The sequence below is a fragment of the Streptopelia decaocto genome (assembly GCF_964273445.1).
Source record: "Streptopelia decaocto genome assembly, chromosome: 1".
In the NCBI taxonomy this organism is placed as follows: domain Eukaryota; kingdom Metazoa; phylum Chordata; class Aves; order Columbiformes; family Columbidae; genus Streptopelia; species Streptopelia decaocto.
The window spans coordinates 110,752,235-110,769,225 of NC_138663.1; the positions used below are offsets into that span (position 1 = coordinate 110,752,235).

Consider the following 16,991-nt stretch of genomic DNA (forward strand, 5'->3'; position numbering starts at 1 on the left):
TCTCACAATCACCCTGACAGGTCCAGAAGCCTTAATGTAGTGTGGAATAGAGTGAGCAATTTAAATAAAGCGACTTAATATGTCTTGAAGTGAAATTACTAAAGCAGTCTCTCTCAAACACATTGTGACTTCAGTTACATTTTGTACCCTTTTTGTAAATTTGTGCTTGTATTCTGGAAAATAATATATACCAGACTACGGCTAGCATTTGATAAAATGAAGATGTCTTCCCTAATTTTTCCCTGAGTATTCTGAAGAAAACCTTCTCTATTTATTATTTGCATTTTAAGAAATTATTAGTAAATTTATTTGCATATTTCAGTCCTTGATCAGGGCACAAAGTACAATTCATGAAGACACTTCATCCTGAAAGTGCTGCAGTTTACATCTATTTTCCTATATATGGAATACACACAGATTTTATTATCAATCTTAATGATATTGCTGCCAAGAAGCACCTGCTGCAAATGATCAACAAGCAATGTCAGGAGCTACTTTTGGAGCCCTCATCTCAGATTTTGGTAAAGTAGCAGCAATGTCATCTTTTGGCTCTGCATGCTGAAGACAAGCACAGCCATCGCACACCCCCGCTCCCACCTGCCTTGCTGTTATCAGCATTAGCCCATGGTCACTTACTGTCTCCATGTAAACTGCTCACCTCCCATCTTTGTTATGCTACCACCTCCACACTCCTGAAGGACATCTCTCTTACTAGATGCTGACAGTCATGTAAGGTCACTGAATCTTAATGATTTAGCTTTTCCCCTTCACACAAAGGTTTGTCAGGCATTGCTACAGGCTGCCCAGGGAAGTGGTTGAGTCACCAACCTTGGAGGTGTTTAAAAGATGTGCAGATGTGGTACTTCAGTATATGGTGTAGCGGTGGACTTCACAGTGCTAGGTTAAGAGTTGGACTTCATGATCTTAAAGGTCTTTTCCAACCAAAACAATTCCATAATCACAGAATCACCGATGTTCGGGGTTGGAAGGGATCTTGAAAGATCATCTAGTCCAATCCCCCTGCTGGAGCAGGAACACCTAGATGAGGCTACACAGGAAGGTGTCCAGGCAGGTCTTGAATGTCTCCAGAGAAGGAGACTCCACAACCCCCCTGGGCAGCCTGTTCCAGTGCTCTGTCACCCTCACCATGAAGAAGTTTCTTCTCATATTTAAGTGGAACCTCCTGTGTTCCAGTTTGAACCCATTACCCCTTGTCCTATCATTGGTTATCACCAAGAAGAGCCTGGCTCCATCCTCTTGACACTCACCCTTTACATATTTATTAACATTAATAAGGTTACCCCTCAGTCTCCTCCAAACTAAAGAGCCCCAGCTCCCTCAGCCTTTCCTCATAAGGGAGATGCTCCACTCCCTTCATCATCTTTGCTGCCCTGCGCCAGACTCTCTCCAGCAGTTCCCTGTCCTTCTTGAACTGAGGGGCCCAGAACTGGACACAATATTCCAGATGCAGTCTCACCAGGGCAGAGTAGAGGGGAAGGAGGACCTCTCTCAACCTACTAACCACCCCCCTTCTAATACATCTCAGGAATGATTCAACTATTACCCTATAAAACTGTAGATGGTGTCCTTCCTCCCCCAGAGCTACTGCTGGAACAAACATGTTGCTCTGTGGAGCAACAAGGGAAGCCCAGGCCTCTCCTAATCGTGTTCAAAATACTTCCCTTGCTGCTACATGACCCCATTTAAATGAAATGCAGAACACAAGACAAGCAGGGAATGAGACTTGGTCACTGGGCTCAGGAGTGTTTGGAGGCAACATCACCGCCACGAGCAAGGGAGGAGACTCTGAGTGAGGCAGCATAAGGCACGACTGCCAGGAATGTGTGGAGGAGGGAGGCTGCAGTAGCAGCAACCTTCCCCCGGCCTCTGGAAACACCAATAGTTCCTCCTTCCCTCTGTGTTGTTTTCTTTTTTCCTGGGTCCTGATGGAAAAAAGAAAAAAATCCGATGCTTTCTCCACTCACAACCAGCCCACTAAAAGAGTCAGGGCCCACTAAGCCTCGACTCCAAAGCTTTTATCATCTCTGAGCAGGCTGGAGAGCTTGGTATATCATGCAAGCTTTCCTCCAGCCTTTCCTCCCACTCCTGAAAATTACGTACCACCTCATCATCTGAATGAGGTGGTCAGAGGGCTGCAAAGCCCTTTGAGTGTATAAGACTTTTGCAGTTTGTTTAACGTTTAACACTCTCAGTCCTTGTTCAGAAGGAAACTTTCAAGCTTTGATCAAAAAGTATAAATGCTCAAGAGCATAATCTGCCCATGGTCTGAAACACTGATGTAGTGGAAGAGGTCACCTGGCTCTTGGAAATGAACAGACTGAGGAAAAGAGGACACGGGAATATTTGGTGACACTTATAGTTACATCCCAGAGCAAAGAGAAATCATGGTTCTCCCACCACTCAGCCATGAATGACCACTCCATTCAAGGGAGTGTAAATGCTTCTATGGGAGAAAATTTAAAATCACATTACAGAAGACCCATACGACATGGAAGATGCTTCTCCTGCAGCCCTCCCACTGTCATGGTGAAGGGAGTTAAAAGTGCTAAAGCACCAGTGCCTCTCAGAAATTCAGAAATCTTTCGCTGCTTTCTTCTTTTCATTATAGACATGACAAGTGCCTGCCTTTGCTTCAAGGCAACTAATGTGTTAGGGAAAACATTGTTTAAAGTGATCTCCTCCATGTCCATCATGTGTCTACAACATATGAATATGCTCACGTTCATATTCTTATGTTCATTCATATTAATATTAATAACATTGAACAAGAACTAGTGCTCTTATTACACATTCATCATTAATGAAGATGACTCCAGACTGCTTATGGGAACAGGTCATATCAGAAATATTATGGAAAGATTATCAGATAATTAAATCCTAACCTTTTCTGCGTAATTCTGCATACTGAGAGAAATTGCAAGACGTAAAGGCTATGCTCTTCCTCAAAAGAGCTAAGACAGCCTCATCAACACATTTTCTACACTATTGTAGAAACAGCTGTAATTATACATAGCAGATCATTTTGATAGTGGACAATGAGGTAAAAAAAACAAACAAACAACAAACCACTCATTTGAGAAGTGCTCAGTAACTTGTATCAAAAATTCAAATTACCTGCTGGAATGTCCCACTGAGTACTGACACAATATGAACAAATATGATTATGTAGATTTTTTTTTTTTTAAATCTTCCCTTGCTAAATTCCAGATTTTACATTGGGATATGAATATTATTTTTTGTGGAAAAACAGTTCCTCCTATTCTTGAGCCTTACTGCACAAAATAAGTTGGTAAGAAACTAAAGGCAATAAAAAAAAAAAGAACAGTAAGTTTTTAAAAAGAACATATTGAACAAGAGGTTTAACATCCAGCATGGAGGGACATTTGTTTTTATTCTTAAGTAGTCACATCTGTGATCCAGAAAACAGGTTTTAAGTAAGATGTTATAACTGAACCTCTTTCCGTGGTGGTTCTTAAAACAAACTAACCACTCTACAGTTGCCCCAGCTGCTAAGAGGACTGAATGACTGGGATGTTTCATCTGATAATGTACTGTCCTCTACAACAGACTAATCTCACTGACTGTTCTAAAGCTCTGGGATGGGCCATGCTACCTCCCATCAAAGGTTGTTCATATAATTTATCTTACACACATACAATGTAATCTGAAGGCATCTCAGGAAGTCCTTTCTACCTGCAAGCCATCTTGTTTGTAATTATTACAATTTATTTTTAATTAAGGAGGACAAACCATAGTAATTTCACTTGATTTAATGGACATTAATTGTCTCAGTGCCCGGACACCATCAAACTGAAAAGCACAGCCTGCAACCTTTGGGTGATAAGTATCTCAAGAGTAAAATTTTGCAAGTTAACAACTAGTATCTTTCAAATAAATTAGACCTCATCTGGTCAAATCTTTAACTTCATTTGATAAGATCTCCTGAGCTTGTTTTTGGGTTTTGTATTGATTAGTGTTTTTTGTTTGTTGTTTTTGGTTTTTTTTTTGTTTTGTTTGTGTGTGTGTGTGTGTGTGTGTGTGTATTTTTTTCTACTCACATATATTTGCAAGGAAAAAAAATGTGAACCTACAGTGATACACCTTAAAACATTAAAGTCTTACTCAACCATACCTTATGACATGCTCATATAGCTGTTCATAAATACACTGCCTGCAGCAGATAGATTATTTTGGGAATTACATGTCACTGTTGTCTCTGACACTGCCTAGCTAACCAAGGTTAAAAACTGTTTACTGTACAGCCCTGAACAGACCATAATTCTACTACCAGCCACCAAGCTTTCATATTTCATCAGGCATTAACGGCACTCTGACTTTTCAAGAAGCTTCATCTCACACCAATTCAATACAGCTGTGATTTCCTGACCAGCTGATAAGAATGCTGTGTTTCTTCCTGCTGCCCAAAACCCATATATAAATCTTCTAATGATGCCCCACGGTGACATATATCGCCTCTTTAGGAATTGTAATTTAAAAATGCAAATGAGACAAATGCACAAAGAAATTAATCAAGTAACACTGCTTAATATCAGTTGACTATCAGCCATTGACTCTTTTATTGTAACAGTAATTAATGCTATCATCTACATTACTTTGAGAATAACTAACAGTAAACAGTGTTATTATACACACAGACATACAGCTTAACCACTCTCCATGAAACAATACGGTACGCGATACTAGACCTGTCCTGATGAGTAAAAATCCTGACAGTGCCTCTGCAAATTAGTAGATGGGAGGTACCTACTGATTGCATCCAGACCAAATGGATGAAACACAGCATGTGCCAGCATCCCGACAACTGAACCAATTGACATGACCTTTGGGAATTTAGTTTTAGCACGTAATGGCTTTTCTCCAAGCGTGAAAACCCACAAGTGTAAGAAAGGACGTGATGTACACCTGGCTTATTCCCCATTATAGGGTTGGGATGTGAATGGAGTTTGCAGTCAGAAAGGTCAGAAACCCTTCATGTATGCTAGGTGAGAAATAGTCATAATGGAAAATCCTTTGGTAAACAAATAAACAAGCATTAAAAAATACTAATGAATGGTGTCTGTTTGCAAACCATGAGTGTAATATTCTTGAGCAAAATGTTCCCATACTGGTCACCTACTCCATAACACAACATTACTCTATAATAGTCTCTGTCACTGCTAATACGCCTATAATTTCATTTTCAAGGGATGCAAGGTTAACTTCTACCACCTAACTTCTACTTCTCTACCACAATTACAAGTATCATCTGTTAGGTGTATGCCTACACAGGATGCAAGAATATGCTCTTACAAGGATGACCTACTCTATGTCTGACTAACCATCCAAGGTTGGCAGAACTCAACCAATCCTATTTTATGAAATGAACAGCTTTATTATTCAGACTGAAGTGAGCTCGAAAAGGACATCAGTGAACAGGAGATCTTTCAAGAAAGACCATATGTATCATCTCGACAGATTTCAGTAGAAATCAGATGACTGATGTGTGCAATAGGTACATATCTTATCAGTACAAACATGGAAATAAATTAGTCATATTTGAATAAAATCTCATATTCAATGCATGGTGCAGTAGTTTGTACTAAATACTACTAAGGCAGAGAGGGGCAGTTTAGCCTCTTCAGGCAACATTTAAAAAGGACAAATCAAAACACACAAACCAGAAAGGATAAGATTTATCCACCTTGGTGATTCAGGGCTGGAAGCTCACATTGCTGCACCAGAGCAGCCAGACACAAGATCAACATGGCAGCTGCTGCCAAAAGCCCACCTGAGTCTCAGAGGTACCTTTCAGCATTCGCCCACCTTGCGCACTGCAGTCCACAAAGGTGAGGGCGTTTTTAGCCCTCTTGTCTTGCCTTGGTGAATTTGGAGAGATGAAGAGATGCAGGCAGCAATATTTGTGACTGCACCTTGTTGCTGCAATCACTGTTTCCAGGGACACTAATGCACCTTGAGAAGACTCATAATGATGCTACATGGAAGGCTGGAAGAGGGGGACATTAACACTGTGGCGTGGCAGACCAAGTTCTCCTGGGCCATCACGGCAAAGGTTAGAGTCATTTTCAGCTTAAAGGCAAAATACTGTCATTCTGAGCTAAGCTGCCTGCCATTAAATGTTCACTCTCAGAAGATAACCTGAAAAAACTTAAGCAATCCCAGACCGCTTTGATTCCTGCTCTTTCTGTCTTCTCCCCTCACCCAAAGGTCCTTGAACTCTTCAGGATAATGAAATAACACAAATTCTCATTTCAGTGATGCCCTGGAGCCATCATGAAGGATGAGAAAATTTGTAAGTGGGCTGTAAAAGAACAGTGTAAAAAAGCAGATCTGCTGCAGGGGAACTGCTTTTGGAAAGCAAAGCAGCTGGAGCGGTTCTTGGTACTTTGAAGGCTTTCAGAAGGAAGTCAGAAGAAAATGGGAGTGGTTCATAACGGTGTAAATACAAACCAGGGATGTCTGTCAGCCTCTGAACCTTTGAGACTTGCATATCACCGATTTTTACAACCTCTGCTATTGCAGCATGTATTTTTTTATGTTCTTACTTTATGTAATTTCTTCTTAATTTATCCATACCAAGATCTACTAGATACATTAAATGATACAGCTTAGGTCACTGTTGCAACTACCTTTTGCTACTCTGACTTGACCATTAAACAACAATTATCTAATACTGATGACTTATCATGTAACTTTAAGTAGGCATAACTTTAAATGACGAGTGAAAATTGCCCAACTTGAGTCAGGAGCAGATGCTTCATTAAAACTGATAAAATGCTATATTGTTTAACTAATAAAGAAGAGCAGTCAAGAACAAGCATTTTAATATCTTAAAAATGAAAACTGGTTGTTCTTTTAAAAGAAGTTAAGCTTTTTTGATACACATATTAAATTTCAAATTAAGTATTTTACAGTTATTACCATTATTTTTATAAACAGCCATGTTTCGGTAAATGAGCTCTAAGATAATTTGAGAATACTTCCTTCATTGGCAAGTTATTTTATAAGTTCTTTCTGCTTTCTCTGATGCAGGCCCTATCGAAGATGGGACACAGGAATTCCTGGATCAACAAGCTGATCAGGTACAAAAGCATACATTGCATGTTCCTATCCTCTTTTATTAGTAACAAATAATGCTCCCAAGTAATTTAGCTTAATTCTTATAAACACCCAAACCTCTAAAGACAGAAAGCTGAGCCCGTTTGAAACTCTGAACTCAACTATTCTAGCAAAATGTAATGCAGCAATTTGTAGGTGTGTAAATTGGACATGGGAAGAATAAAACTAATATTACTCCTTTTTTAGAAGTGTCTCTTGTGTCTCAAAGACACAGGCAGACGATGAACATTACCTTGTGCCAGGCTGCACCTCCCCCATTCACTTCAAAAAAAATAAGCTTTCAGAAATTTGTAAGAATTTAAATCAGACATAAGGATCTCCTAGCAAATTATGATATACTGACATATATAGAGAGCTACATCACATAGCACAACTATTCCCTACGGGCTAAATGTAGGAGTCGGAAAATGGAAATGAAAACTCTTGACAGCACTGATGTGCTTGTCTCACTTTTTTACATCTATCTGGATTGCAGAATTCATGCTTTCTACCAGTCTTTTAAAATACATACATACTAAGCTCTTTACTAACTTCTTCACATGAATGAGAAGCAAAATTTGAATCCTAATGTGGGGTAAAATAATGACTATGCAATACAAAATCAACTTTAATAGTATCTTCTCAGATAAAATATTACTGAACAGTCTGAAAAGACTTCAAACATCCCATTATTACCGTTTTGACCTGAGGCAAAGCCAAGCACTGAAAATACATCAAGGGTTCTGTTCAAGACTGAACGGGTTATGCTTGTATTATGCAATTTGTATGGGAGTTAGGAAATGATGAATACACCCAGTTCAAAAATAAAATAAATTGGTAGGTTATTCAGTGGCACTTTTATCAAAGCTTTACCCCATGTGGCAGTGCACTAAGAATCACCTTGTCTAATCTGTTTTGTACACATATATGAACTTTTAAGTTTACTAATAAAAATACACATTATGCATCCTTTGCTAAAATTAGCACCATTTCCATATTGATGAGCATTTGGTCTCAACCCCAAAAGAAATAAAACTAGCCAGAAAGAAGACTGCCCTTTTGGACATTCCTTGCTCCTGAAAAGGAAAACAGCAGGATTTTATAAGAAAAAGAAACAAAATCTGCCTAAACACGTTTCTTCTTCATGCAGTAAGAAATAAGAATATCTTAAACTCTTGACCTTTGGGTGATACTCATAGTGATAAAACTCAGTTATACTAAATGCAAACTGACTTCAGCAGTCACACATTATTTGAATCGGTGACCTGAACCCATCAGGTCAATTTTCTCCCTTATACATAGTTACCTTTTCACTTCTTTATATTCAAGAGTACTTTAGCTGAACCAGGGAAATAACAGAAGAAACACAGCTGCAAAAAAGGACTTTAGGTGTGACCAAACACAGTATCAGAAATATCATGAAATCTCTGGATCAAAGGCAGCTGTGGAGTCAGAGTGCAGTTCAATTAACAGGCAGCTGTTTGAAGATCTACCTGTATTAAATGAATGTCTGCATGTGCAATAACTATTTGTCCTGAATCCTTTAAAGCACTCACTTTAAAAGCAGAAATATGGAGAAGATGAGCAAGGCAATACTTTATAATTAAATATTAAGTCAATACTTGTCTGCTTTTGCATTTGGTTAGCCTGAACTTATACATCTTGTATTCCTTCTTAACGTACAGAGCAGTATTCTGATTAATTTTTAAACAAATTGCTGCCACAGTGCTAATACTATAAGGAAAAAAAAAAAAAATCTTCACACTGTCTCATTCCATTTTATCAAATCACTTTTCTAAAATATTTTTGGTATACCTTAAGCTGCAGAACACTGTGGAGATACCTGAGTTAGCCTGAAATAGATTATGCTGGCATAATTAGACTGTTTCCAGCAGCTAAACTAGAGTTTAGCAGGAGATAATTCAAGCTATTTTTCACCATGGTAAATAAACCTGCACTGAATGCTAGATTTGACTGCCCTAGTGCTCAAGCTGGCTTGTTTAAAGCTGGTTTATGTATGTATGCTGTACAGACATAACCTCCTTTATGAATGCAGCATATTCACTGATATTTCTTTTAGAGAAATAGCTTAGTTTCTTTTATACCCTCTATTATTTATTAACAGAACCATTAAAAGCAAAGAGTTAGTTGTTAAATGGTCTGCCAAGCAGCCTATACTAGAGCATGGATTAACCTATTTTATCTTATAGATGTGCTTCTGTTAATAAAATCTAAAGCTGCTAAAAATTCAAAAAAAAAGCACACCACCAGATATGCACATCTGAAGTCATAATAAGCATGCAATTTGGGTATTCAAAATGACATCATGACAGCTGCCATGCCTTCTAAGTATTGAAAGTGCTTTAAAAATAAAGCAGTGGTAACGCAGTTTGGAAAATTGCTTCAATTGGCTTCCTACCATGCAAAAGTCAACACTAACAGCAGCTTGGTTTGAGATTTTTTCATCTGCCTTTTGTAAAGTAGATCAGACAGTGAAAAGATTCAGCATTTTTTTTTCTCAATTTCTGTCCCAGTCTTTCAGTGAGGGTTTGCAACAATGCACCCAAATTACTGAATTGTGCTGAAAAACTATTTTTTTCCACTGTATGTCTGAAATGTGTTATTAACCCTTACAGATTTCCCTTGCAGAAAATTTTAACCTTAGTAAAAGCACTGCCTCTCACTTTCACTTAATTTTATTTTACTATTTCTGGAAATCTTTGTCTTCACAATTCATTCAATTGAAAAACAAACCCCCAACATCCACTAAAAGTGTCTTACCTAAAGACTGGTAAAGCTCGGTCATCTTGGGATGATCCCAGCAGGTCGTCTGCGTCTCATGGCTACAATATAAAACACGAAAGTTAGTATAGTAAAATTGGTCTCTCTCTGTCCCACAGTGAGTGACTCAGGCTGCTCTCTGCCTGCAGCTGGGGATGCTCGGGCAGGGGCTGCCAGTGGCGGTACCCATGTCTCTTCTCTCAATATGAGGTGTTAAATGGGAGGGCTTTATTTAGGCACAGGCTCAAGAAACAACATTAAGAGCAGCGCTAATATCAAAAAGACAGCAAGTATTCAGATATGCCACAGGGAATTGACAAGCACACCGATCAATTCTTAAAAACTCACTGCTTTGTATGCATCACTCTCCAGCTCCTCCAAACTAGAGGACAGCCATTTAAAAGGGCTAAACTGTTAAAGCATTTACAGAAATTCTGACCAGATACTGAAATTTGTGGTATTTTTGAACTACTGTACCCTGTGCGCTCTTTCCACACCTTCCTATGCGGTCGGTAAGAGCTGCCCAATGCAGCAGCTACAATTCTTCCTTTCGGTACAAACTTTGGCACTAAAATCCCCACACAACAGCCCACAGACAAACCAGCAGCTTCCACCACATGTCAGGCCAATGCGTTGCACCCCCCATACCGATGGTCTGTTTTAGCAAAAACTGTTGCTGTTCCTCTTGTTCCCTGGGACTCCCAGGCCTTTTCCCTCGCCCTCGGGGTCCCTGCGTGGTGCGAGGCGGCAGAGCTGTTGGGATGGCAGGGAAAAGCTAAAGTGGGGTTGGGAAACGCCGCAGTACGACTAGAATACAAATTGGACAGTCTCTGCATCGAGGCTAGCAGCTTTCAGCTTTGCAACACAAGATGTTGCCAAAAGACGTGCAGCGTGAGAAAGCCAACAAAATAAAGTGTTAGCGGGTGTAGAAGCAACTCATGTCTCCTAAGATTACCCATGTTATCATTTTTTTAAATGACAGCATAGCTAACATGATCATTTTTCTATTAATGTAGAAGATTTGAAAGAAAATTCTCCTTATCTGCCCTGTGCCCAATGAAGTCCTGTTAATACAGAATTCAGCTACATTAAAAGACAACGATAAGGATTCATTAAAAAAAAAAACAAAAATCTGGAAAGCGGATGTAGCACACAGTTGCTAGCAATCACATTTGCAATTTCTGTACTTAAAAAGCAGACATCCTCATTCCAACACACACACGCATCATTTGGGAGAAAACACGCAGGAGAGCAGGACCTGAGCCACCATGCTGTGGAGCTCCTGGAACACACACCTTCCACCTTCTAGAGACCAAAATCACAACCCAGACGGTGGGTTGAATGCAATGTACCTGTACACACACTTGTGCACTGGAAGACTGATAAGATGTTTTTTTTCAGAGAACAAACAGCCCTTGAGTTCTCTTTTTGAGGCAGTGATGTTCCCAACCACACCTTTACTGGCCAAGAAGGGGTAAAGTTTTCAATGAATCACTTCAACACCACCCCTACTCAAGGAAAAAAGAAAATCATGACACATTTTCTTAGTGTGATTTAATTTTAGTCTTAAAAGACAAGCTATTTATTAGATCCACATGAATACTGGCCCAGTAACCTCTATATATTCAGTAGCTTACTATATATAATATTTCCAGATTTTGCTCTGTAACTGCAGGAAAGAATGAAAGGGATCACAAGCACTAAGCATAAGGAAAAAATGCTTCCCTAGTGCTGCCCTAGTTGAGCACAGGCTTTTAAACAAGCCTTGTCTCATCGAGCTCAGCATCTCCTCCCCTTCCTAATTCCTGCGGTGGCTGAAGGCAGTGCAAGAGGGAGGAGGACACCAGAAAAGCAATAGCAGCCTTGTTCTTAGCTCTGGCAAAAAAAAAAAAAAGTCCTGCAAAGGGAGGTGGCCGCAATCATATTCAGAAATTTGAGCCTGGTCTTTTTTTTATTTTTTACTTTTTTTTTTTTAATGCAGAAATGGGTAGCTTCAAGTGAAAACCTGTGGATCTGAGCCACCTGCACCTAAGCTCCTGAATTTCCTAGCACACTTGTTACAGGCAGGTTCTGCAGAAAGAAAGTAGCATCGGCAGCTTTTATCATACCCAGGTATAAAGTGTATTTTTGAAGAAAAACAGAAATGGTTTCACTTACACACTGAGTCTCTAAAAACTGGGCTACCAGAAGCTCTGCTTACACAATGGCAGCCCAAAGGAAAAGAGGAAAGGACCGTATTCATCAAAGAACCCTGTAACCAGAGATGTCACAATTTAGGTATCTGGACTGCAGACCCAAATAAACACTCAAACCCATAGACCTGTGACTGCAGATTTTCACACCCAATGTTGGTTCCATATCAACAGCTCCTCAGACACGAGCATGACCACCCTGGCTTGCTTCCCCACAAGCAGGTAGCCTTAGAAGTGGGGGACACTTGAACAGCAACTATACCATGGTTTGTGCGCCAAATCATGTTGTTAAAATGAGAAAAAGAACTTATGTACGCCATTACAAGAAACCTCTGAAAATAAAATAAGTTGCCTAACTTTCCCTGTGAAATTAGTTTGGCAGTCCCAGACTATTCTATGAATAACCTAGACCACTTCAGAGTCCATACCTGTCAACCTGGTAGCCTTCAAAGGCAGAGATTCCCCATTAAACTATTTGAAAACCATGGGATATCTGGCAAAGGTGTATCTATATAGGACTGTGGAATCCCATGTCTGTGCTCGACAGAAGAACAAAAGGATCATCTCAGATGTGAAAAGCTATTACGGTTAATCACTACTCAATATTACATGGATGAGTAATTTATTTATTTATTATTGTAAGGCCCAACCATATATCAGTGAATTTAGTGTGTACGGTTTAAGCTTTTGTCATTAACTAATCTTCCTGAAAATATATAACTGATTTTCCCAAGATCTTGCTAATAAAACTTCCATTGTCAGAGAAACATTGGACTCCAACTGTCTTCAGATATTTTTGAATACCAATAACCTCAAACCACTACTCAGTGTGTTTTTATTTCACAGCATAAGATTAATTTCCTTGGAGATGTACATTTTGTAAGGAATGACTTTATTTACCTGCAAGTGACAAAGACTGAATTTGCAGGGCAGGTACACTTCCCCTCTATCCTCTGCTTTGCTTTATTTATAGTTAGTTACAACTTAGAAGAAATATCCCTTTCTTTTGGTTATAGAAGTCAAGTCAGCAGAGACCCCAACTCCTGCCCCACTGCCTTCCCAGCAGTGACTACCAGTGGGGCAGAGTGGCTGGTGGGGCCACTCTTGGCCATGCAGCTGAGACCCCTCAACCTCGTACAAGAGCCAGCAAGAGACTGGCAAGTCCTCAGTACACCTCTGCACTCTTGTGAGAAAAAGCAAGGGTTTTAAAGGGAACTGAACCTCAGTCGCTGTGATTTCTGTACAGGCTGAGTGCCCATACTGAGCCAGGGTAGATTTTGCTGGTACTTGACATGCAGAACACAAGGAGGCTGCAGCTATTTCGCTCCACCTAAAAGGCGTTTGCCTCTTAACTGCACGCTTTCAGCTCAGAAAGTTATCAACAATTCTGCACACAGGGGCAGCTCCAGGAAAGGTTAGATTCCATCGAGGCTATTCTTCATAAGCCTCTTTGCCATTTTCAAAGGCCATTTAATTGTGAGCTTTGGGGTTGGACCAGTGGGGGAGGATTTGTGTGCATGCCCTTATTGTGAGCACCGTCTGAAGTGAAATGCCAGCTCAGCAGTTTCACGCAGCCTCAACCACACTTGGGAACGCTGTAGCATCCTTAATAGATCTGCAGCAAAGCATTTGCCAGAGTTTCAAACTCCAGTGAACAAGGCCCTTTACAGCTCGCAAGTCAGAAAGACATGAGAAGTGTAGTGCAAGTCCTCTTGACTGGCAGCAGCTGAAGCAGGGTGAGAATACATGCAGAAATAAGCACTCAAGATGCTTTTCCAACAAACCACCAACATAAAAAGGCATGAATGCACATAGCCAGTAGTTTTCCAGTATTGCACATGCTGAGGGGACGCATTTTTCAATTTGGCTCTATGTTTAGGTCAACTACATTGATCACTAGCTTTTAAATCATGGACATCTTGCAACAAATAAATATATAAGTGGGCTTACATGGCATTTTTTTTTTCTTTTTTGCCTGACTTAAGCTGTAAAGGTGGAAAGGAAATTAAAATTTGACCTGAAAAGGAGAAGAGCAGCAACAGATAATGGTGACACCTAGGCGCTAGTGTGACTGGCACACTAAATACACTGATAATTTGGTGGGATGAAATCATAGTCTTCACTTAACACATCCTTTGGGAACCGCAGGACCACTTCATTAAAGGATGATTACATTATATTAGCAAGGATAATTTTTATGTGGGGAATTCTGTCACACCGTGCCTGTGTGAACTCCTCTGTTCCTGCCAACAGCAGAGAGATTTGTCTCTCGTCGCTGTCAGCAAAGCCAATAACACACAAGATTGAAAACCTGAAATCAAGAGACGATATCCTAACTGACACGCTAGCTGAATTACAGTTCTCTTGTTATAACTTGATCAGTTTGGACAAAATACAGTTATTTTATCTTCCTTTTATATTGCTCACGAGCAACAGCAGCAGCAGGAGGAGTGAAGAGCAATGCTCCCTCCCCCCAAATTCCTGCACAATCCCCCCCCAACATTCCTGCATAAACCACGCTGATTCACCAATGTGTTAATTGTTCTTGATTGGACTCCTTCTCCCCACCTTCTCTTTTTTTTTTTAATATATAGCTAGGTAGCTAGGGTTCAGTCTTGTGTATTCACTGCTTGGTTCGAGAGTCTAGAATTTTAGGTTGCAACTGCAGAGTCCTTTTGAAACTCTTACGTCTCTCTTCATTGGTGATACCAGAGCCAGTTCTGCTACGCTTCTCCACTCACCCTTCATTAGAAAATGCAACATGAACTAGATGTGCGTAGAATTAGAAATTCTATCAGGTAGCAATAAATTAATAGTTACGTACACTTACAAAAAAAGCCAAAATTAAAGTAATATTTGACAAAGCCCTGAACTGATCCATTTTCAAGCAACACAATTTATAACACCTCTCACCTTTTAGCTTTAAGATGAATAAATTGTTATTCCAAGCACCTTATAACTGTTGTCAAAAAGCCAAACCAAACATGATAGTGTTGTTTCGATTTTACTAAACTAACACAAATGGAATTGAAATTGTTTGTACAAATAGACACTACCACTGATTTAAAAGAAAAACGTTTTCAACAATAGATGACAGTGATTGCAAGGAAGACTTAATAATTGTCTTTTATACAGTGTTTCATTAATTCCTTAGATAAAACATGTTACTGCTATGGGAAGTATTACCAACGTAAAAAGGTGGCACTCCTTCATGCTTTACAAAGCACTACTGTTTTCATCTGTAAATCCAGAGAGTACTGATCTGTGCAGAGATTATTTCTATTTAAGCCAAGGATCAGTGTCTTCTCAGCAGGAATTTGACTTTAGCATGTTTTATTGGCTTTTGTGAGATTTATCAGACCGCTGAAGGCAGGCACCGATAATATATTAAAGTTTCTTGCCGATACTGGAAATGAATAGTAGGAGAAGGGCAAATATCAACTGCCAAGAACTGAATAGTAACTCTTTTTTTCTCCCCTTGATGTTAAACATTTATTTTGTACGCTTCGTCACGGGCAGATTCCTGCTCGGTGGCTCAGGCTCGGTGAGCCTGCCTCCCCAGCTGTTCCTCCTCCACCGATCCACTTGCTTTTCAAAGCCCGTCCTCTCCACTCCTGCCAAAGCAATTTCACTGCAGGGTCTTGTCAAATCCAGCCTCAAACAATTCCTGGGTGCTAAAAGGTCAGAGATCCTACACATAACCGCATTTCTTGTTTCCCCAGCTCTCTAGGCACATGCCTGCAAAAATCACTTCTCAGCCCAACTTCAGCTTACGATGAGGCCTGGGGACACTGCTGGTGTCCCAGGGTGCAAGATTGTTTTGCAATAGGTATTAAAAGACAACATACCAATCATCAACAAGAAATACAGCATTTACGAGGCGATAATCCAGAGGGAATCCCCTACCAGCTTTTTCTGCTGATTAACCTGAAAGGTTGTTCCCAAGCACGAAATTACTGAGAAAAGTAACACACCTCTATGCACGTTTGTTTTCAGGGATTTTGTTAAAGTTCATTCCTGAACCGAGTTACACGACACGCCATGTGCCGCATGGGCACTGTTTCACGGCACTGCGCTACCCCGTAAAGCCTGAGCAACAACGCGGTGAGACCATCCTCATCCACATCCTTTCGGCGCCCCACGGAGCCCTTCACACCTCCGGCACCTCCAGGTCTCCCGGTTCGGCTGCAGGGGCTCCCCCCTCCCCAGCCCACACCTGTACAGGTACCGCCGGCGTGCGGCTGCCCGCACATCGCCATGTCCTACGTGTTCCGAGCGGACACATCCAGCGCGGAACTACGGCGTCCCGAGGGGGGAAAGGCGCCCAATTAAACACCCTTTCAAGTTCCTAGAAGCAACCAGGCAGCAGGTTGATATTTTGAGAGTAATAAATGAAAGGTACCGCCGCTCCCCGCTACGGTCTACCAGAGGATGGTTAGACACGCTACTCTACCATTGCGCGGGGTGATCACGGTCACGCCGCTGAAATACCGTGGAGTCCCTGAAACCTCAGCCCGAGCCCATTCCGCCCTCCGGCACCTGCCGCTCCCTCCGCATCCCCCTCACCCCTTGAGCTGCTCCCTCATGGCGGCGACTGCTCGGCAACACCGCGGAGACAGAAACAGCGCGGCGGCTCCGTGCAGCTCAGCTCAGCTCCGTTCGGCTCGGCTCAGCCCAGCCCCGCCGCCACTGCGGCCGCCCCGCCGTGAGGGATGGAGAAAGGCGGGCAGGGGCGGAGCTCCCCCGCCCAGCCCCGCCCCCGCCCCCGCCCGGCTGCGGCGGCGGCTCCGCGGGGACCGCCCAGGGCAGCCGGCCGCTCCCTCAGCTCCCCTGCTGGGCCTGTGCGGGCATCGCGGCCTGTGCCCTGCGCTCACCTGCCGT

At 41.3% G+C, this 16,991-nt stretch overlaps 1 protein-coding gene across 12 annotated transcripts in view; it reads right to left on the reverse strand.

Annotated features, from left to right (window-relative positions):
- Positions 1–16,991, reverse strand: part of DMD (dystrophin) — a 1,259,796-nt gene that overhangs the window by 72,078 nt on the left and 1,170,727 nt on the right. For all 12 annotated transcript variants that reach the window (XM_082049442.1, XM_082049444.1, XM_082049438.1 and 9 more), the window contains one exon: positions 9,919–9,980. In XM_082049442.1, coding sequence (XP_081905568.1) covers positions 9,919–9,980 — 62 coding nt within the window. The remainder of the gene's footprint in view (positions 1–9,918; positions 9,981–16,991) is intronic.